Below are 25,264 nucleotides of genomic sequence, written 5' to 3'. Positions count from 1 at the left end.
AATCTACCTACAGAAATATCAGTAACAGTGTTTTTAGTTGCAAATTACAGCTGGTCTGTCTATACCACTGAGAAATTGGCTAGAAGTGAGATGTTAATTACAAACCTGTCATGTGTAGTTTGTAGCCACATCAATGTTTCTATTTGAGAATTGTGTAAAGCTTTTGTTAATTAGCATGTTCCACATCACACAATCAAGTTCATCATAAATACGACCTCCTTAACCAAGAGGGTGGATCTTCTGTGTGTCACTTGTTCTTCTAGTTCTCATTACACATATGATAAGCATGGTGGGGTTATCAGATAGCAAAGGTTAACAGTTTCTGTTATAGCACTACATACAGCAACCAATATTTGTCAGTTTAATAAGCAACAAGAGTTCAGAATTTAGCCTGGTTTGTGAGTCAGCCTTAAATTTCTGCCCGACCCATCATCACACACAAAACATGGGCCTAGTTTTCTTATTTTCAGCTACACATAATCGATGTGGAGCCTACTGTCTCTACATCATTCTGCATCTCACAACACACTGAAAGTAGAATGGAGAATTCTCACCACTCTCTAGTGTTAGCTGTTGCCTTCATGACTTTCAGCTACACAAATACCATTTTTTGCACATAATTTAATCTAGGACTTAAGTGTCATTCCTGCAATAAATCTCCAACATTCCACTGCTTCGGTCTTTTCTCTCTCTTTTAGCTGAACAGAAGAAAAAAAAAATCTGAAGAGTTAGTGTACTAATAAACATTTTATTCTGTTCCAGACTTTTAAACTCTCTTTATGATTATTATTCTTTTAGTGGGCTTACTATGAACAGAGATAGGGCTGGAGACATCAGGTAGGAGGAGGCCAATGTCCATATGGTGGCACATTGAGCTGAATGGGTGGGGAGGGGAGGGGGGGGGGGGGGGCAGGTGGGCAGGTGAAGCCGATGGGAGAGAGAATGGGTTGACGAGGTTCTGGAGGCACAGAATAGGATGCCCTGGCCATAGGTCCAGATCACGAAGATATCATCAATGATCCTAAACCAGAAAAGGGGTTTGGCCCCTTGACAGGCTAGGAAGGTTTCCTCTATGTGGCCCAATGACAGGTAGATATAGGAGGGTGCCATTCAGATGACAATGGCTGTGCCACAGGTCTGTTTATATGTCTGTCCCTCAAATGAGGACTAGTTGTGCATAAAAATATAATTGGTGAAGTGTATAAGGTATGAGATAGTGGGTCTGAAGTTGGAAGGACATTGAGAAAGGCAGTGTTTAATCAGAGCAAGGCCATCAGTTTGAAGTATGTAGGGGCATGGTATTAATAGTGACAAGTATGGATGCATGATGTAATGAGGTGGGGACAGTAGTGAGTCAGCGAAGGAGGTAGTTTGTATCTTCGATACAAGAGTTTTCGCTACAGGCAAATGATGGGAAGTGTTGGTCGACAAGAGTTACTTTCAGCTACAAGCTATGAGACTTCCACTCTAAACCCCTTGCCACAGGTATCATACACTTGTTGAAGACACGTGTGCAAGACCTATCTGGTTCACCCAGCCACAACATCCTACTCTAATCCTGTAAGTTTTTCCTATCCCATCAGAAGCAGCACCACTTGCAGTTCAGTGGGTGGCCCTCATGGTTTCTCTTGGTAACAATGTTTCATCTTTACCTTAACCACTCACATAACATACTATAGCGTGCCAAAAGAATTGGATGAAATTTCATACATAATGTATGTGTAAATTAGTCATTTGGAATCCACACAGATCAGGATGTAATACACCGTTCTGAATTCTAAAGACACGGTGAAGTTTATGGGCCTCACTTTTGATTCTAAGCTTACATGGCTGCCACACATTAAGGAACTGAAAAAACGGTCTCTTAAGGCGCTGTCTATTTTAAAATGTCTTAGTCACCACACATGGGGGGCAGACAGGACTTGTCTGCTCCAGTTTTACAGAGCCTTCGTGCAGTCCCGGCTTGATTATGGATGCACGGTGTATGGGTCTGCAAGACCCACTTATTTAAAGCTGTTGGATGTGGTGCACCTTGAGGGGATTCGGTTGGCCACTGGGGCTTTCAGAACGAGTCCCATACCGAGCCTCTGTGGGGAGGCGGGTTAACCGCCACTTCACCTCCGGCGGCGTCTGAAACATTATCCACACCATACACACCTGCATACCACACTGTTGCTCGACCTCCACTGGAAAGCCTTTTTCGCAACCAGCAACGAACAACAAGGCCGTATGGGATTCGTGCAAAGGATTGCATTTTAGAGATGGGTGTGGCCGGTTTTAATGTTTCACGTCGAGGTTGGAGCAGATATCCACCTTGGCTTCTCCAGAGGCCCAGACTGATCTTAGATTTGGCAAATTTTAAGAAAGACAGTACATCAGATTTTACTTTCAAATCTTTGTTTTTTAATATTTTAGATAGGCATCATGATTTTACAGTAGTCTACACTGATGGATCCCAACAGGGGGATTTTCTTGGCTGCTCAGTAGTGTTCCCCAAACGTTTCATCAGGATTCGCCTTCCCCAGGAATACACTGTTTTTCTTCTGCAGAACTTCACGCGATACTGAAGGCATTGGAGCAGGTACGGTGTACTCGGGGCAAACACTTTCGAATTTGCTCTGACTCACTGAGTGCGTTATAGTCACTGCAGAACCTGCACCCAGCGGAGAAGTTGGAACAGCTGATTTACGACCAACTGTACATCCTCCAACAACAGGGTAAACAAGTGTCCTTTTGCTGGGTGCCAGGGCATGTGGGCATACGAGGAAATGAACAAGCTGATCGAGCTGCCAAGGACGCCTGCAGATTACCAGAGGTGACACAATGTTCTATTCCTTTGCAAGGTGTCGTTTCTGTGCTGCGGCGGAAGTCTATGCAATTGAGGGAGGAGGAATGGCTGGCGGTGAGGGAAAATAAGCTGCGGTTTGTGAAACCCACCATCCAGCCGTGGTGTTCCTCCTGCCGGTCACCTAGGCGGGATGAAGTGACCCTTACGCGTCTTTGCATAGGGCACTGTCCTCTTACACATGCCTTCTTACTATGGCGAGAACAACCCCCGCTGTGTGATGCCTGTGGCGTACGAATCACTGTATGCCACATTTTAGTTGAGTGTGATTTATATTGTTTTGTCAGGGCAGAAGTTAATATTAGTGGGGATCTGCCCTCGATTTTAGCCGATGACGAGGCGAGTGTCAAGAAAGTTCTAAGGTACTGTGATGTTTCTGGGCTTCAGCCTAAAATTTTAGGTTGGAATTTTTAGTGTGTTGCTGAGTGGCTGACCACTCCTTTTTATTCGTGTAATAGGCCAGTTCCAAACATGTGCTATGTGTTTCATTTTTAACCCCTTCCCCTACGTTCTCTTGCAGTTCTCCTCTTTACATGCTGCTTTCCACTTTGCTACTGTTGACGTGCACACTGCCTATGTAGACTGTCAACTTTAATTTTAGTCTTATTTTTGCACTTGCTGCATTTTAGTGACACTCGTCCGTTATTGTTTCCGTTCGGGCGCTAAAGACTACACTGTTGAGTGCCCATAACACCATATCCATCCATCACATAGGATGTAATGTTGATCCAGGCATGGAGTCATTATTCACTTGGATGCTTTGGAGGTTATAAGAAATTCTAGATGTACAGAGTACTGAAAAATACTACAGCACAGTATTTAAAACTAACATTTAACACATTTAAGGTGAATATCAAAACCAGATCATTTACATTTTTGGTATCACAACAGACCAGGAAAATTCTCTGTGCAGAGTTTGGTGATTTTTAGAGCACTGGACCTGGTGACATATGATTGTGCAATGAAGTTATTTATCTGAAACTTCCTGCCAGATTCAAACTGTGTACCAGTTCGAGACTCAAACTTGGGACCTGTGCCTTTCACCGGCAAGTGTTAACACATGGCTCAGCCACGTCTCCCTAATATCCTTTCTTCCAGGAGTGCTAGTTCTGCAAGCTCTGTAGAGCTTCTGCGAAGTTTGGAGGATAGGGAGGCAAGGTGCTGGCAGAATTAAAGCTGTGAGGACAGGTCGTGAGTCGTGCTTGGGTAGCTCAAGTGGTAGAGCCTTGCCCGCAAAAGACAAAGGTCTTCAGTTCAAGTCTCAGTCTGGCACACAGTTTTAATCTGCCAGGAAGTTTCATATCAGTGCACACTCCACTGTAGAGTGAAAATTTCATTCAAGTTACTCATCTTCTACAATTCCTCAAATGCCTGTGAAGTTGTTTAACAGATGAGAAACCACTCCAAAATATTTGAGAATCCCTTCTTGGATTACAAAAGAGGGGCAAGAAAGTGTCATTCTACTGGTACTTGGGAATAAAGGAGACTGAATTAGCTGATAAAATAGCTAGATGGGGCCTGTAATCATAACAGCGTAAAATGATATGCAACTTCTCTTCTCATTTATCTTGCAGTGTGTCATCCAGTGGTGGGAAAGAGTGTATGAGAGGAAATGATCACAACAAAATTCACTATTTACCGAGGCATACTTCCTACTGACCATGTCAAAATGTGGAACTTACTCTAACCTGACTTTGGACTGCACATTAATTAAAGATGCACAAGTAGCTTTTTCACAGAAAGCATCAACTAGGACAAAGTGTGCATGACACATCACATACAATGTGTGTCCTTCAAATGACTATATCTTCAATTCTCCAAACTGCCATCTATTTTAGAAAATAATGATGAAAATGTAATTTTTTGTATAATGTCTGGTCTCCAACCTAAATTACCTGAAAAGAAAATTTTCTGTATACCACATGACAAGACATAGATTTTTTTCATTAATAATAGTTTATGGGGTTACAAGTGTGCATGAAGTGTGACAAGTTGAAAGTTTGTGTACACTAAAAGAGTGGCTGATAACTTCATGAGCTTTTAAAATGTCTGCTGGTCAGAGGGAAGGCAAAGCTAATAAATAATAGAAGGAGAGGCAAGAAGTATTGGAAGAAAGGGAAAGTCATTGCAAACCACCTAACTAGGAGATACCCACATGTAGGAATAGAATCAAAAGTGAGAACTGACTAACAATCAACATTAGAAATACAGAGTATTAGTTATGAGCTGCTATTAATTAACAGATTAAAGATTAGGATTAAACTTTAAGAAGGTTGTGGGTGCAAGTACAAAAAACATAGGTGTTAAAACATCATTAACAGGAGATGAATAAAGTGAAAATTAGCCTTTCAACACTTTCATATTTTTTTCTATAAGAACTTCCAAAACGAATTATAATTTTCCAAGGAAAGAGAGACACTCAATTCCTCCTGAAGATATTTGCAGCACTATATTCTGTAAAGAAAGACTATGTGAAAGAATGTGTTGCTAGATCCTTTAATTTCAAATATTACACTTATTAGTAGAATATAATCTGAAAAAATATGCTGCACTTCCAAAGATAATTTGATGAAATTGGCTACACAAATAGTGATGTACATTATAAATTAGTTGGTTAGAAGCCACCACACTGTAAACAAATGCACCAGTTCTGCTTGTAACTCTCCCACAAGATAACATTTTTCAAGCAATTACTATATTAACCTACTATAAGTTCACTAATTCACTTGGGTCAAGGTAAAAGCTGAAACTCCAATTTTTATATCTCTGTAAGAGGAATTAATATCACACACAAACAAAATAGCCATATTCATTAAAAGCAGATAAAACCTAGCAGGAGCATCCAACTATCACAAGATACGAGTTTCAATACAAATAAGAAATTTGCAGAAGAGCTGTACATCACAAAGGGAAAGATGACAGTTAAACAAACTTAGAAATATGAGGTATAACAGAAGCAAGAAGAAACATTTTCACTGCAATAGATGATACTTAAATTAGGACATATTTCTCTTCCATATGTATTGTGCTGTTCTTCTGGACAATGTATAACCCTGATGGTCTTTTTCCCCATCAGAATGTTTAGAAACTTTTTTCCTCTTTAGCCCCTATCATTCTGACACTCTTCATTTTACCCATTTGGTTTCTCAGTTATTGGTTTTGTTTTGTTATGAACTAAATTCATTATTTTCAATAAATTATCTACAGTGATGGTATTATCATAAACCACAGTGAATAATAATAATAATAATAATAATAATAATAATAATAATAATAATAAACCCCGTGGAGGCCCGGGAAAAGAATAGGCCTCCGGTATGTTCTGCCAGTCGTAAAAGGCGACGAAAAGAACAAACCACTAATAGGGCTAACCCCCCTTTTAGTGTGATTACTTGGTTCAGGACAGAACTAAAGAAGCCTCGGACAAGCGCCGTCATGGTCGGGGACGACGCTTGAACCCTATGCCCGCCCACAATGGTAACGACACTGCTAGCCAACTGGAAAATGATTTAAATCCGAATAGAGGTGTTTTGCAGGATATGCTTCCTGCAACCACCCTAGAAGGAAAACAAAGACAGAGGATGAGATGGTCAGATGAAGTTAATCGACACCTCATGTTCTGTTATTACCAAGCAACAAACCTAGGAACCAACACAACTGGATACAGATCACAAGTATACACAACATTTATTACCAGATACCCGGAATTAAAATTTTTAACAGAACAACGACTAGCTGATCAGATCCGTGTAATAATCAAAAATAACAGGATACCCCAGTTAGAATTAGAAAACATCAAACAACAAGTACAACAAATACTGGAACGAAATAATGTGCAATCAGAAGAAGAAGAAAACACAGTAATGGACTCAAACATCCCAGAGCAAACAAACAAAGACCAACACGCATCAATTAAACAATTAGAGGAAAACGAAATCTTAAGACAGCCACCAGAACAAGCACAAATAGAACACGAAGAGACACACGTGTTAGATATAGAAGAGAAATTTCAGCTGACATATACAGAATACAAAGACACAAATACAGACATTAGACCATTCTTGCATAGACCGCCAAATAACCCACAAGTCGAAACAACAATAAAAACTATCAACACAATCATACACAACAAAATAAATGAAAACACAACTATGGAAGAGTTACAACTACTGGTTTATATAGGAGCACTCACTACACTAAATATACACACTAGGCAGAGATCAGAACAAACCAACACACAGAAGAAACCCACAAAACCAGCATGGCAACACAGGTTACAGATCAGAATAGAAAAACTGAGAAAAGACATCTGACAGCTAACACAATTTATAAGAAATGAAATATCAGACAAAAAACGAAAAAGGTTAGGTAAAATCTCACAACAAGAAGCAATAGAGCAATTAGATGAAAAAAAGCAGAAATTGCAAGCATTGGCCAAACGACTTAGAAGATACAAAAAAAGTGAAAATAGAAGGAAACAAAACCAAACATTCAACACAAACCAAAAGAGATTTTACCAAACAATGGATAACACACACATTAAAATAGACAATCCACCAAACATAACAGACATGGAACACTTCTGGAGCAGCATATGGTCAAACCCGGTACAACATAACAGGCATGCACGGTGGGTACAAGCAGAAACAGACACATACAAGATGATACCACAAATGCCTGAAGTGATAATTTTGCAACATGAAGTCACCCGGGCAATTAATTCTACACACAATTGGAAAGCCCCTGGAAATGATAAAATAGCAAATTACTGGCTAAAGAAGTTCACCTCAACACATTCACATCTAACTAAGTTATTTAACAGTTACATTGCAGACCCATACACATTCCCTGATACACTTGCACATGGAATAACCTATCTGAAACCTAAAGATCAAGCAGACACAGCAAACCCAGCTAAATATTGCCCCATAACATGCCTACCAACAATATACAAAATATTAACTTCAGTCATCACACAGAAATTAATGACACATACAACACAGAACAAAATTATAAATGAAGAACAAAAAGGCTGCTGCAAAGGAGCACGTGGATGTAAAGAGCAACTGATAATTGATACAGAGGTGACATATCAAGCTAAAACTAAACAAAGGTCCCTACACTACGCATACATTGATTACCAAAAAGCCTTTGACAGTGTACCCCACTCATGGTTACTACAGATATTGGATATATACAAAGTAGATCCTAAATTGATACAGTTTCTAAACACAGTAATGAAAAACTGGAAAACCACACTTAATATCCAAACAAATTCAGATAACATCACATTACAGCCAATACAGATTAAGCGTGGAATATACCAAGGAGACTCATTAAGTCCTTTCTGGTTCTGTCTTGCTCTGAACCCACTATCCAACATGCTAAATAATACAAATTATGGATACAATATTACTGGAACATACCCACACAAAATCACACATTTGCTATACATGGATGATCTAAAACTACTGGCAGCAACAAATCAACAACTCAACCAATTACTAAAGATAACAGAAGTATTCAGCAATGATATAAATATGGCTTTTGGAACAGACAAATGTAAGAAAAATAGCATAGTCAAGGGCAAACACACTAAACAAGAAGATTACATATTGGATAACCACAGCGACGGCATAGAAGCGATGGAAAAAACAGATGCCTATAAATACCTAGGATACAGACAAAAAATAGGATTAGATCATACAAATATTAAAGAAGAACTAAAAGAAAAATATAGACAATGACTAACAAAAATACTGAAAACAGAATTGACAGCAAGAAACAAGACAAAAGCTATAAATACTTATGCTATACCAGTATTGACCTACTCATTTGGAGTAGTGAAATGGAGTGACACAGACCTAGAAGCACTCAATACACTTACACGATCACAATGCCACAAATATAGAATACATCACATACATTCAGCAACAGAAAGATTCACATTAAGCAGAAAGGAAGGTGGAAGGGGATTTATAGATATAAAAAACCTACATTATGGACAGGTAGACAATTTGAGAAAATTCTTTCTAGAACGAGCAGAAACTAGCAAAATACACAAAGCAATCACTCATATAAATACATCAGCTACACCATTGCAATTTCATAACCACTTCTACAACCCTTTAGATCACATAACATCAACAGATACAAAGAAAGTAAATTGGAAAAAGAAAACACTACACGGCAAGCACCCGTATCATCTAACACAGCCACACATAGATCAAGACGCATCCAACACATGGCTAAGAAACGGCAATATATACAGTGAGACGGAAGGATTCATGATCCCAATACAGGATCAAACAATAAACACCAGATATTACAGCAAGCATATTATTAAAGATCCCAATACCACAACAGATAAATGCAGACTTTGTAAACAACAAATAGAAACAGTAGATCACATCACAAGCGGATGTACAATACTAGCAAATACAGAATACCCCAGAAGACATGACAATGTAGCAAAAATAATACATCAACAACTTGCCATAAAACATAAACTAATAAAACAACACGTTCCCACATACAAGTACACACCACAAAATGTACTGGAGAATGATGAATACAAATTATACTGGAACAGAACGATTATAACAGATAAAACAACACCACATAACAAGCCTGACATCATACTCACCAATAAAAAGAAGAAATTAACACAACTAATTGAAATATCCATACCCAACACAACAAATATACAGAAGAAAACAGGAGAAAAAATTGAAAAATACATCCAACTGGCTGAGGAAGTCAAGGACATGTGGCATCAGGATAAAGTCGACATTATCCCAATTATACTATCAACTACAGGAGTCATACCTCACAATATCCACCAGTACATCAATGCAATACAGCTACATCCAAACATATATATACAACTACAAAAATCTGTAATTATTGATACATGTTCAATTACCCGAAAGTTCCTAAATGCAATATAACATATACCATACAGTTACAAGGAAGTCACGCTTGACCGAGGTCCACGTCACGTTCCATTTTTAACCAGACTTAAGTCTGAGAAAAAAAAGTCAATAATAATAATAAACCCTTCGAGGCCCGGGAAAAGACTAGGCCTCCGGTATGATCTGCCAGTCGTAAAAGGCGACAAAAAGAACAAACCACTAATAGGGCTAACCCCCTTTAAGTGTGATTAGTTGGTTCAGGACAGAACTAATGAAGCCTCGGACAAGCGCTGTCATGGTCGGGGATGACGCTTGAACCCTATGCCCGTCCACAATGGTAACGACACTGCTAGCCACACGGCAAATGATTTATGGACTCAAACATCCCAGAGCAAACAAAGACCAACATGCATCAATTAAACAATCAGAGGAAAACGAAATCTTAAGACAGCCACCAGAACAAGCACAAATAGAACACGAAGTGACACACATGATAGATATAGAAGAAAAATTTCAATTGACATATATAGAATACAAAGACACAAATACAGACATTAGACCATTTTTGTATAGACCACAGAATACCCACAAGCCGAAACAACAATAACAACTATCAACACAATCATACACAACAAAATAAATGAAAATACAACTATGGAAGAGTTAAAACTACTGGTTTATATAGGAGCACTCACTACACTAAATATACACACTAGGCAGAGATCAGAACCAACCAACACACAGAAGAAACCCACAAAACCAGCATGGCAACACAGGCTACAGATCAGAATAGAAAAACTGAGAAAAGACATCGGACAGCTAACACAATTTCTAAGAAATGAAATATCAGACAAAAAACGAAAAAGGTTAGGTAACATCTCACAACAAGAAGCGATAGAGCAATTAGATGAAAAGAAGCAGAAATTACAAGCATTGGCCAAATGACTTAGAAGATACAAAAAAGTGAAAATAGAAGGAAACAAAACCAAACATTCAACACAAACCAAAAGAAATTTTACCAGACATTAGATAACACACACATTAAAATAGACAATCCACCAAACATAACAGACATGGAACATTTCTGGAGCAACATATGGTCAAACCCGGTACAACATAAGACACGCACGGTGGACACAAGCAGAAACAGACTCATACAAGATGATACCACAAATGCCCGAAGTGATAATTTTGCAACATGTAGTCACCCAAGCAATTAATTCTACGCACAATTGGAAAACCCCTGGAAATGATAAAATATCAAATTTCTGGATAAAGAAGTTCACCTCAACACATTCACATCTAACTAAATCATTTAACAATTACATTGCAGACCCATACATATTCCCTGATACACTTACACATGGAATAACTTATCTGAAACCTAAAGATCAAGCAGACACAGCAAACCCAGCAAACCCAGCAAAATGTCGCCCCATAACATGCCTACCAACAATATACAAAATATTAACTTCAGTCATTACACAGAAATTAATGACACATACAACACAGATCAAAATTATAAATGAAGAACAAAAAGGCTGTTGCAAAGGAGCACGAGGATGTAAAGAGCAACTGATAATAGATACAGAGGTGACATATCAAGCTAAAACTAAACGAAGGTCGCTGCACTATGCATACATTGATTACCAAAAAGCTTTTGATAGTGAACCCCACTCATGGTTACTACAAATATTGGAAATATACAAAGTAGATCCTAAATTGATACAGTTCTTAAACACAGTAATGAAAAATTGGAAAATCACACTTAATATCCAAACAAATTCAAATAATGTCACATCACAGCCAATACAGATTAAGTGTGGAATATACCAAGGAGATTCATTAAGTCCTTTCTGGTTCTGCCATGCTCTGAACCCTCTATCCAACATCCTAAATAATACAAATTATGGATACAGTATTACTGGAACATACCCACACAAAATCACACATTTGCTATACATGGATGATCTAAAACTACTGGCAGCAACCAATCAACAACTCAACCAATTACTAAAGATAACAGAAGTATTCAGCAATGATATAAATATGGCTTTTGGAACAGATAAATGTAAGAAAAATAGCATAGTCAAGGGAAAACACACTAAACAAGAAGATTACGTATTGGATAACCACAGCGACTGCAAAGAAGCGATGGAAAAAACAGATGCCTATAAATATCTAGGATACAGACGAAAAATAGGAGTAGATAATACAAATATTAAATAAGAACTAAAAGAAAAAATAGACAAAGACTAACAAAAATACTGAAAACAGAACTGACAGCAAGAAACAAGACAAAAGCTATAAATACTTATTCTATACCAATATTGACCTACTCATTTGGAGTAGTGAAATGGAGTAACACAGACCTGGAAGCACTCAATACACTTACATGATCACAATGCCACAAATATAGAATACATCACATACATTCAGCAACAGAAAGATTCACATTAAGCAGAAAGGAAGGAGGAAGGGGATTAATCGACATAAAAAACCTACATTATGGACAGGTAGACAATTTAAGAAAATTCTTTATAGAACGAGCAGAAACTAGCAAAATACACAAAGCAGTCACTCATATAAATACATCGGCTACACCATTGCAATTTCATAACCACTTCTACAACCCTTTAGATCACATAATATCAACAGATACAAAGAAAGTAAATTGGAAAAAGAAAACACTACATGGCAAGCACCTGTATCATCTAACACAGCCACACATCGATAAAGACGCATCCAACACATGGCTAAGAAAAGGCAATATATACAGTGAGATGGAAGGATTCGTGATTGCAATTAAGGATCAAACGATAAACACCAGATATTACAGCAAGCATATTATTAAAGATCCCAATACCATAACAGATAAATGCAGACTTTGCAAACAACAAATAGAAACAGTAGACCACATCATAAGCGTATGTACAATACTAGCAAATACAGAATACTGCAGAAGACATGACAATGTAGCAAAAATAATGCATCAACAACTTGCCATACAACATAAACTAATAAAACAACACGTTCCCACATACAAGTATGCACCACAAAATGTACTGGAGAATGATGAATACAAATTATACTGGAACAGAACCATTATAACAGATAAAACAACACCACATAACAAACCAGACATCATACTCACCAATAAAAAGAAGAAATTAACACAACTAATCGAAATATCCATACCCAATACAACAAATATACAGAAGAAAACAGGAGAAAAAATTGAAAAATACATCCAACTGGCTAAGGAAGTCAAGGACATGTGGCATCAGGATAAAGTTGACATTATCCCAATTATACTATCAACTACAGGAGTCATACCACACAATATCCACCAGTACATCAAAGCAATACAGCTACATCCAAACATATATGTACAACTACAGAAATCTGTAATTATTGATACGTGTTCAATAACCCGAAAGTTCCTAAATACAATGTAACATATACCGTACAGTTAATGGGAAGTCACGCTTGATGAAGGTCCACGTCACTTTCCATTTTTAACCAGACCTAAGGTCTGAGAAAAATAGAAATAATAATGATAACAATAATGTATTAGTAATAGATAAGTTTGTGCTCTATAGTGCACTAGTAATACCAGCATGTGAAACAGCTGGAGTAACAAATTTCTTATTAACTTCTTTGTTACTGTGGAGATGTTTCTTAAATTACGCATATTGGACACTGTTACATGGTAAATATTACATGATTAATCTTTGTCTTGTTCTATCGCTCTTCAGATAAACTGTTGAAGAATTTTCCTGAAGGCTCCCACAGGCAATGTCAATTTTTAGTAACAAACTTTAGAGCATCAGGCAATATTAATCAGTAAAATTAAATGACAACTTTAATATAAAAACTCACATTTTGACCACATTTTAAAAATGTAAGCTTTGTTTTATTCTTGCTGTTTAGTTTATTAGAATTAAGCAGCCTAGTAACAAAATGAACTGTACTAATGTGTGGTCTCATTTATTTATTATGCAGGACTGGGAAAACTGTCAGTGATAAAATGTCATACCAAAATGTAGATCAATTTCCATAAATTGGTATCACACTTACAGTCTTCATTAAGGTGAAGTGTAGATGCTATAAGCTGATGATAGAAGCCACATAATAATTATGAGGAGGGGAAAGAGCTATGGTTAAACTTTCAGTGAATATGGCTATTCAACCTAAAGGCAACAATTTTGATAATATTTTTGGCAGGAACTGGGTGTTGAAATTTGTAGTGTTTCATTGTGGTGGTTTAAATAAATGTCAGATGATACAATAGTAACTGTAGATATGTTTTGTACAGAAAATCTCAGAAGAAAATTTAATTGAATTTGCAGACATTCAGTTAGATGAAGAAACTGAGGTGAGTTTCCTGATGATTCATACTGCATGCAGAACGCTCTCTTCACATTACTGGATGCAATATGAAGAAGCTGTGAAGATGCATGAGCTGATTTTAGCCTCTCATGTCTTTATTTTTTAATTATGTGCTTCAGTGAGTTGAATCTTTAACACTTTCAGCCTCCTCCTTGATTTCGCTACTCTAAATACATTCTCACTGCTATGACATTAACTTCTGAAGTTGTTGTTAGATGATGTGACATTTATAGTGTCTGCACTCTTTTTATAAAGTTTATGCATTTCACATAAACATAGTTTCCATTGTTATAAGACACTGATAAACAAAATACCTCATAATTTTTGCCATCAATTTTTAAAAAGATAAATGGTATGGGCCTACGGAAAGAGATACAAGGGCCAGTCAAATGAAAACTCTAATGGAAAAAGTAAGTCAACTGTTTCTTATTTCACCCAAAGTAATTACCAAAACTGTTAAAACACTTATCCCAGTGTGAAACCAGATGGTCATTGTCGTCATGGAAAAACATTTTCAGTTGCCTATGGAATCATCAGTGTACCCAGCCATGGAACTCTTCATCCACAGCAAATGGACAGCCAAGAATGTTATTCTTCAGGGCTCCAAAAATATGGAAATTGCATGGATAGAGATGGGGACTGTATGGAGGATGCATAAGGTTTCCCAGAGAAACTTCTGCAGCATAATTCAAACCACCTCAGCAACATGTGGGATAAATGTAGGAAGAGTTCCAGCGATTACTTTTGAAATAATTGACAGTTTGTTGACAAAGTTTTCAGAATATTGTACTGCATCAAAATGTAGAAAACTATACTGGAGAAACCAATGTTTCATCAATGGTTACAGTGGCTTTCTTCTAGGCCTACTGGTGTGTTTTAGATATGCAGTCATTACTGCTCACTGAGAATGACATGTCGCACTTTTAAAATATTGTTGTTAAGACTGGTCTCATGAGATAGAAGGAGTGGTAACTTAAATGTAATAAGTCACTATTATGGAGGAGGTAGGGCTCAGCTGTTGTCTATTGCTTCATGCATTGCATGCCACGATTGGTGGTTATTGATAAATGAGGTGTGGGCTCCTGTCTTCTTCCTACTGAACGCAGACCACGCAGTGGCAGTTACTCACTGGCAGCACTCTCATCTAATGTTATTGGTACAGCCTGTTGGACTCTGAGGGCTAGCAACCACGATGTGGCAAACCTGAGCTCATCCTCTGTTCATGTTATAATTTTTGAGTATTTGTATGGCTTCTTTTGTTTCATCAAACCCACCTGCTTGGCAGGCACACAAGTTTCATTAAATTTTATTTCCTTGCCGCAGTCTTGCTAGTATTTAGCCACTGCAGATTTGATGTATTGCCCTAGATGAATGTAGCACCTGTATTCCTGTTGCCTGTCAGTTTCACCAAAGTACACATCTCCATACTGGGAGTCCGCCTTGTACAGACCTGTAGGTGTAAGGCATTTATGTTGTTCTTTGTGGAGCCCAGTATAACCACGATCTTGTAGCTGCTGTAGCAGACAGGCTGGACACCAACCCAGACAAGATGTTTACCAATCTAGTTTGACATTTTTCATGTATGGTAAGCACTCTGCAGGCTGCAGTTTGTTGATTTCTTGCCTATCTTGATTTCTTTTGTTGGTTGTCATGGCTGGTTTGGTTGGTTTATGGTTGTAACTATAGGCCCACTCCTTCTGCCTCATGAGAACCAATCATAACAATGATCTTTTAAAACTGTGACATAACATCGTGCTCTGTGAACAGTAATGACAAAATATAAGTGACTCTGCACAACTAAAATACCAGTATACCCAGGAGGAGGCCACTGTAACTGTGGATGACATTGTCTCTCCAGTATAGCTTTTTTCACTTTAGGACATGGTACAATAATCATAAAACTTTTATGTAAACTGACACTGTGTGCAGAAGCCTAAGAAATTATACAGAGACGGTTTACTTACTTTCTTATGTCTTTTTTCATTTGACTGACCCTTAAACTGAAACACAGTTGTACCAACTCATAAGAGATGGTAAGGGAAGTAGAACTTGTTCCCATTTAACACATGACATGAAGAGGGAAAAAAGGGAAACATTTAAAGAAAAGAAAGTAACACATGTGGAAATATTAAACTGTGGCTAATGAAACATGAGTTATTGAGACAATGGTCAAAGTACCAGTACACGTACCTTTTATAGTACAAAATGGGAATTGATTACAGTTCTTGAAAACGCTCATTCATCAAGTCCAAAACAACTGAAAGTATTTCTTCAAATCCTGACACAACTTTCCTCATGTTCTATGTTAATGGCTCGAATCCCTTTGCTCTTCTGTGATGTGTGGACTAAGGGATTAACGTTCCTGACTTCCTGTGAAAATCTTTTAAGATATAAGAAAGAAAATAATTAAATTCACAAATTCACCCCATAGTGCTCAGAGCCATTTGAGCCACAAATTCACCTGTTAAGGTATGACACACATGAAGAAAAAAAATAAAATTTCTGGAACAAGAGTCTTTAGCTTTAAAATGCACACCATGCTGGTGGAGAGCTATACAGTGTTTAGAGGTACCTAATTTCCAGTTCAAGTGCTTGAAGGTGATGCAAAAGGATGAAAATAAAAAAGTCTGCATCAAAAGGCTACACAATTTAGGTTTTACTTGGAGTGCAAACATACTATGGAGGCTATCACTGCTAAAAAGAAAGACCCTAATGATACAGAAAATAAGCAAGCAGTAAATTATGTTTTTAGAAAAAGAAAAATAATGACAAAAAGAGATGGAGAAACATGAAAAAATGGCTGATTAAGAGGAGATATGGCACAGAAAAGGCAAAGAGAAAAAGCAAAATGTCACAGAAATCTGAAGTGCAAGAAACTTAGAAATCTGTATTCGAAGAAGCAGCCATGGTAGCGACTACATGATGCAGCAAAAATTTCTTAACTGAAATGTAATATGAAACAAATAGATAACATCAATGAGGGAGAGATCTCAGCTGGCTTAAAAGGAGAGAGCAAGAATAGCTCACGACAACAGAGACTGATAACGAATTATTACTACTACTACTACTACTACTACTACTGGGTGGTACTAGTAGTAGATAGGAGGCAGTGGTAGCCACTGTCACAACTTCATGTTGACTTTTGAGGAAAAGGACTTTCAAAACAAAAATAAAATAAATAGATGAAAAAGCTAGTGCACATATCTGGTACCACATAACAAGCAAAAGATTTTGCTAAGAAAGTTTTCATTTAATTTTCGTTTTATTTGTTATTAATTATGTTTTTCCTTAGTCACATCATGGTTTAGGTAGACACATCAGCAACTTACTCGTTCCATCAGTTATTGTTCCCTGATAAAAATGGCGAGGTCACCTGCACATTGTGCAAATACACGTCATGTTGTCCCAAACTAAATACAGAATTTGAGAAAACATACTGATTCTGCATGTCTGTACAAAATTGTTGTAAATTTATCTGTCACTTATCAGAACAAATTTGGAACCTGTATGTCACTATGTTTGACTGTGGTATGCATGCTGATGAACCTGAGTACAGTATTACTCATGAAAAATACAATATCTGCAGAGAGACTGGAATATGACTTGGAGCAAATGAGTCATCAGATGTATTTTGTTATTTCTTATGGATGAAATTAATCACATGTTATGCTATTTTGCAGTGTTGCAGTAATGTCAAACATAAATAAATCTAATCTAATCTAATAACAAATGCTTGTAAGGTTCAGTACTTAGCTTCATGATGCAAAATTACAGTGGTACAACAGACACATTTTGCAATATTGTAGTTTCATCTCATGAAGCTGATAATGGCCAGCCATTTTGTCTCTCTGTAATTTCTTAATTTCTTCAAGTGAATATTTCTTTTCGTACAATTGTTTCTAAAGTAAAGTTTGAGGTATCAAGCTGAAGTGTCACTTTATAAGGTAATACACAACAAAGTTAGGTTGATCTAAGATACTGGATAAAAAGAAGAGGAAGGAAAGGAGATGAGGAGGAGGTCATACTATCAATCAATGAATCTCCTCCATTCTCCTGAAGAGGTATAGATAAACTAACAAAAAGTCAAACCACAATGGCTAGGTGGAGACTTAAATGTGACTCCAATGAAGAGTCATTGCTTTCATCACAGTTCTTCTTCAATATAGCCAAACAGCCATGTAAATTCATCCAAAATAAATACATCTGTGATTTTAAGTAATATTCATAAAGCACTGAGGAGCTGAACACCAGCAGGTCACAGTTTATGTAAATCAATTAGTTTAATAGTATTCTTATGTACTTCCGAGTAGAAGTGAACAGCAACTGTTTATCTGCTTTTAGTTGTGCTTTTACTTTGGTCATATGAGTCCGCATATTTTTTTATCATTAATATAGAGAGAGTAAAATTTGTAATGCAGTTTCCCACCAGTATAAGTGTTAGTGCGACAGTATTTACTTCATCTCTGTTAGCATTGTTCTTTCTCAGTTATCCCCTGACTGCTTTCGTGGTTAATTTTTTCACAGTTTAATGTAGTTTTTTGATAATAAGAAATGGATAGGGACTGTTCTTCTTGTGTGCGGACACTAGGTGAATGGGCTGCTCTCCAGAATAGGCCAGAAGGCATAATGTTTTTGTTGCACCAGTGGTGAAAGCGGTCATACATTTGGTGTTGCCAGAATCCACTAGCAACACCAATGTCACAGCATCTTCTGACATTCATCATCTGGGTAGTCTGGCCTCACATGAAGGTATATAGTGGATAGTGGTGGGTTTTTGTTATCTCTAGATGGAAGGTGAAAGTGGATGCACAGATGGCCCCCTTCTGGCTTAGCTACAGACACGGTATGCCGCTCAGTGTTTTTAATGCATTTGAGATGACGGGGATGCCTCGTCTGTTGGGCCAGTGTTTATTTTCCTCTTAGGTCTGGAAAAACACAAAAGAGTGGGTCTGTTGTCCATTGGGATCTCTGATGGTAGGAGTTAGCCCTTCATTGAAATTGCTGGCAATTTGGGAAAGGTCAGTCATGTGGAGGTATTTGCCAGCGACTACTGAACACATTGGGTGCAACAGTTTGCAAATAGTGGCTCATGTTGGCATGAATGACATTTTTTGCCTGCATTCTGTGGCCACATTTAGCAAATACGGAATTTCACTTCCTGAAGCTAATAATGGCCAGCCACTTTCTACCTTGGTAATTTCCTTGCTTTCTTTTGGCACTTGGTTGGCTTAATGAAGGTGGCTAATCAGGTAACTGTGTGTGGTGTGCACATAGGGATGTCCATAATAAAATGCTTGGCCAAATCATAGACAGATCAGTTGCATTACTCCTGGAGGAGAACATTCAGCTATAGGAAATTTTAATCTGTTATTGGTAAACTGCAAGTGCATCCATGGTAAGCTCCCCAAATAATTTATTAAAGGTAATAATGCCTACTAGTATTAGCAGCAAAAAGTTGGCTGAAACTGGAAGTGAACAGCAGCAAAATACTAAATTCACTTTGGAATATATAACCACAAAGGATACGTTAGGCACCAGTGTTGGCAGCATACTCATTGCCATAAAATATTCTACAGTATCTAGTGAGGTTATTATAGATTCTGACTGGTCTGGGTGCAGGTAAACATCAAAGGTGGCTCAAACGCAGTAGCCTGTACATACCACCTATACCAGAGAATTTCGGAGACAACTTGGAGAATATCATGAGTACATTTCGTGATCATGCATCATAATCAAGCGGGAGAGAGCAGAGGGACTTCAATTTGCCAATGAAGGAATGGTAGAGTAATGTGATTAACATTCATATCAGAGATAAGGATTTTTGTGAGAGTGTTCTGAATTTTTTCGTCTGAAAATTACTTTGAGCAGATACTTAGAGAACAGATGTATGAGGGCAATGTCGTAGACCAACTAGTAACTAAAACACCTGAACTTTTTGAATCACTTATGGACTGGGAGGGAATATGTAATTATAAGGCTGTGTAGTATCAATGGCTATGGGCATTATAAGGAATATTTAAAAAATAGTAGGAAAATATTTGCAGTTAGTACAAGTGACAGGATCCAAATTCTGGAGAATGTAAATAGTCAACATCAAGTTCTTGAGGATGAAGACCAACTATAGTTAAACAGCCATGTCAGAAACTTGCTGTGAAAACGGAGAAAGCTAAATGTCTATTTAACTGAAGTCAAAACCTAGTACATGAAAAAAGTGGAATGAAGCCAAAATGAGCATGAGGAGACAGACACAGGAAGTATTCAATGAATTTGAAAGTAAAATTTTGCCAAATATTCTGATTAAAAACCCTAAGAAGTTCTAGGCTTATAATCAATAAGCAGATGGAAATTGTCCACTTAGTCAGTCAGTGACCATACTGGCACCAAAGTAGATGATTACACATAGAAGAATGAAATACTGAATTTAGTCTCACAAAATGTTTCACTGCAGAAGACATTCAACTATCACACAATACACAAAATGACTAATGGTGTGGTACATGAGCTTGGAACAGAAAATCAATGAAGACTGATCAACAGTAAAAAGATAACTGGATGAGATAACTGTGAGTTACTGTAGAGATGATGTGAAAGAACTTTATCTCCTTTTAGCAACAGTTCATTGTAGGTCCTTAGGTCATGAACACAACAAAGAGTGCTTAGCAACTGGAAAAAAAGTGCAGGTTGTTCCCCCATTTTCCAGAAGGGTTATCGGAGAGATGCACATAATTGAAAGCCTATATTGCTACAGTCAGCCTGCTGCAGAATTATGAAACTTTCTTGTACTCGTGCATTGTGACATTTTGACGGAAGGAAAATCTCCTGTACAAAAGTCAATATCAATTCTGCAGACAGAAATATTATGACACTTATGAAACTTCCTGGCAGATTAAAACTGTGTGCCCGACCGAGACTCGAACTCGGGACCTTTGCCTTTCGCGGGCAAGTGCTCTACCTAGAGCACTTGCCCGTGAAAGGCAAAGGTCCCGAGTTCAAGTCTCGGTCGGGCACACAGTTTTAATCTGCCAGGAAGTTCCATATCAGCGCACACTCCGCTGCAGAGTGAAAATCTCATTCTTATGACACTTAGTTCATTCTGTTCATCAGTGAGATCCTGAGTGACATAAGGAGGTTGCTGCTATGTCTCTCAGCTTCCAGAAAGACATTTGATACAGTTTCAGACTTTAGCTTAGTGGAAAAATATTATCTTAACAAGTATCATATCAGATTGCTGATAAGGCTTGGAGCTTTCTTGCAGGGAGAGCTTGACATTACTTTTCATAATGGAACAAAATCTGCAGATAGAAAAGAGATTACAGAAGTACAACAAGGGAGTGTTTCAGGGCTGTTACTGTTTATAATTTGTATTAATGGTCTATTGGATAATGTTGACAACAGTGTGAGGCTATTTGTGGATGACATCTTTGTCTATAGGAATACTGCATCATCAAAACCCTGCAGTAAAATGCCAGAAGACCTGCAGAGGATGGAAAATTGGTGTAAGAAATGGCAGTGACACTGAACATTGATAAATCTTCTGTATTGCACGTAAACAGGTGAAGAGATCCACTACTCTGCAATTGCACTACTGTCAATAAATTTACAGATACAGTAACTGCCTTAAAATAAGTAGAAGTAACCATCTCGAGCAACTTAAAATGGAGTGACCATATAGAACAACAGCAGGAAATGCACTTGGCAGGCTAAGATTCAGTGGGACAATCCTACTGAAATGTATTCATCCATGACAGAAGCGGCATACATAACTCTCGTCTGATCAATTCTTGAGTATTTTCATTAGTCTAGGACTCATACCAAACAGGATTAATGGAGGATATGAAGAAGATCCAATGAAGAATGACATGTTTAATGATGGGACTGTTTACTTGGTTCCAGAACATTACAGAGATGCTCAACAAAGTCCAGTGTTACATGCTAAAAGAGAGAAGTTGGGCATAACAGAAGTTTACGGCTGAAATTGAGAGTGTATGTTCCAAGAAGTTGGGGCAACAGATTAATTACTCTCACATAAATCTTGTGTAATGACCAAGACAACAATTCAGGTAAATAAGAACTTGTACGAAGCTTTATTGACAGCCATTCTTTCCATTAGCCGTTTGTGGATGAAACAGGTAAGGAGGGGAAAGATAATGGTACCAGAGTTACCTTCTGCCATGCACCATAAGGTGTAAGTATAGATGGGGATGTAGGCTGTTTTCTGCTGATTGAGTGAAAATATGAAAGTTTCAGAACTTCCATGTAGCAAAGATATATTTTCTCATTTCCTGTTCCAAAAATGTCCCTTCAGCATAGAAATGTTGTCTAGAGAAAAACTTAAAATGTAAAAATTGCTTTTCAGAACAGACAAGTTCCTGCTTTTGAAGGAATGACTTCCCACTTACATGCTCATTCCAGTAACAAATTGAGAGACTCCTTAGGATTGTGTGTTTAAGCTCATCCAGTGAGGTGGGCAATCATTAACACCCTTATTATTGAGGAGCAGGAAACACATTTCTGTCAGGCCATCCACATGTATGTTTTCCATGATTACTGTAAATAACTTGATGCAAATGTCAGAATGGTTCCATTGCAGACCAAGCTCGTGCTTCATGTCTGACATACTATCAATAATTTTGTAACAGCTTTTCATTATTTTGTAGTAAACATAATGTCAAATTTTAATTAGCTTTTTTGGAGAACATGAAAGAACAATAATTCTGACTAGCTATAATTAAACTTCTGAAGCATCTAGTGACAGAATTCCATATGCCAAGTGACCTTTTTTTTCCTTGAATTTTATAGTTATGTTTGCCCTAACTGCAAACCATTTCGATACAAAGATTCTTTCATTTAAGATCTGAAGTTATACTCCACGAACACACTGTGTTTTTATTTGGTAATATGTGATGTTAGGTGCCCAAATCAATTTCTGTAACCATGAATTTTTTTCTCAGAAGAATGAGAGAGCCACAGAGGAAAGTAAATATCAAATTTCAGATGAAATAAATGAGATACTGGTTCAGTTTCAAAATTAAATCCACTGCAAACAACAGTGATGCAGGGTTTCTCATTATTTTTCTTGTTTTGCCTGTTATACATTGTTGAACCTTGTAACAATTTAAATTGGATGATGATACTATCAGACTCTGGAAGAGTGATAATGGCTCAGGTCCCATTCATTCTCAAGACTTTCAAATTGACCCACACAGCTGCCAGTGTGCTGGCCTTACAGAAATTAAATATCTCGAATAGAAAAAACTGACAAATGCCAATCAGCACCAATTCTGAAAATTCTTGCACAAAAAACAACTAGTGATTTTTTCACATGCCACCCTGAAACTGTAGATCAAGGCAATCGTGTACATGATTTATTTCTTGACTTCTGAAAAGAATTTTGCTCAACCACAGCAAATACTTTAGTTGTGATACTTAGATAAATTCATAAGCTTCTAGTTAATAAATCCCAATGAACCATCAACAGCACAATACAAAGTAATGAGCATCCTGGCATTTACAATGAAATGTACATTCTATCCTGCATGATCTGTCATAGATTTGTGTGATCCTTGGGAGAATGTAAAGGAGATACTGAAAGATTTGAACAGGCAGACATTTGAATATAGATGCTAACTATTCCACAAAAGCTTACTTACAAAGGTGCAAGAACTGATACTAAGTGAGGAACCTAAGTATATACTGGAGCCTCCTATGTATTGTTCCTGTAGAGCCCACAAAGACAAGATTAGACTAGCTGCAATATCTACAGAGGCATTTATGTAGTCATTCCTTCCACGACCCATATGAGAAAAAGACTGTAAGAAATCATAATATGTGGTACAACAAGAAGTTACCCTCTGCCAGGTTTGCAGTATGGACGTATACATGGATGTAGGTTTAGAAGTTCAGTTCAGTACTAGGGAAACAGTTCTATTAAGTATCTAACAAGGACACCACAAGAAGAAAATGTATTCTAAAAAATTTAAAACTTTTCTCATGTGTAAAGTGAAAAGACTTCAGCAGATTTTAATCAAAATTTGCTCACTCATGGATAGAGAAATGCGCAAAGGATGAGGTTAGTATGGGAGTTTCGTATTCTGGTACAAATGTTTTCAGGCATCTCCCATCACACAATGCAGTACATTGAGAATTCCAATGAACTGAAAAGGAGGTTACATTTGTAGCCATTCCCTCAACAAATAATCTAATATTTACACTATAGGCAAGTAGTTTTTATTAGCAGCATGAATGGTGACAATGTTAAGTGCTTGAATGAATCACTTCCTAAAGCTTCTGATAACAGCTGTTCCATGCTAAATAAAATTTTTATTGTCTAGAGGTAAAGCTAGTAGTAGACAACAAACAGTAGCCATTTCCAATAACAGAGAAAAGTGCTTGAAGTAACAATTTTACTGCTACATTTGCAATGTTGCATTTAATTTGAGTTTACATCAGTTAATTGCTGTTTCTAATAACAACTACTTCTTTTTAATTATTATCCACCTTGATTCTTTCAATGCTCCTGAAGATAGTTCTGTTGTGTGGTTTTCACAGTACAATGAATGAATGAATGAATGAATCTGATAATTTTCATCTAGACTGGAAACAGCAATGTACACTTCATTTTCATTACTAGAGAGTAACATGAAGCTTTCTATCTACAGATTTACCTGGATGGACCATATGGAGCACCCTCAAGTCATATTTTCAGAGCACAACATGCTGTTTTGATTGCCACAGGAATTGGAGTCACCCCATTTGCATCAATTTTGCAATCAATTATGCACCGATACTGGAAAGCAAGGCACACATGTCCAAAATGCAAGTATTCATGGGCAAGTGAAATACCACCAACAGTCATGAAACTCAGAAAGGTATGTGTCCATGTCATCCATCACTTGAAAAATAGTTGTGAATATTATGACACGCCAAAGCTTCTGTAGTACTTAGGTGTTCATCTAGCAATAACAATAAACATACATTTAAAATAATTAGTTAGAGAAAACATTATCATATCATATTTTAGCAATAGCATGTCATAAAATGACCTACTGAAGAAACTGAAAATATGTCCTTAATCATTTGTATGTTTCAATTATGGTTATTATTAAAATTCATC

General features: G+C 37.3%; 1 protein-coding gene across 1 annotated transcript in view; it reads left to right on the top strand.

Annotated features, from left to right (window-relative positions):
- LOC126484349 (NADPH oxidase 5) overlaps positions 1 to 25,264 on the top strand; it is a 500,777-nt gene that overhangs the window by 410,132 nt on the left and 65,381 nt on the right. The window contains exon 16 of the mRNA XM_050107810.1: positions 24,810 to 25,019. Coding sequence (XP_049963767.1) covers positions 24,810 to 25,019 — 210 coding nt within the window. The remainder of the gene's footprint in view (positions 1 to 24,809; positions 25,020 to 25,264) is intronic.

This window comes from Schistocerca serialis, chromosome 6, assembly GCF_023864345.2.
Source record: "Schistocerca serialis cubense isolate TAMUIC-IGC-003099 chromosome 6, iqSchSeri2.2, whole genome shotgun sequence".
NCBI classification, from domain to species: Eukaryota; Metazoa; Arthropoda; class Insecta; order Orthoptera; family Acrididae; genus Schistocerca; species Schistocerca serialis.
The sequence above is the reverse complement of the archived record's forward strand: the minus strand, read 5'-3'. Positions and strand labels throughout refer to the sequence as shown.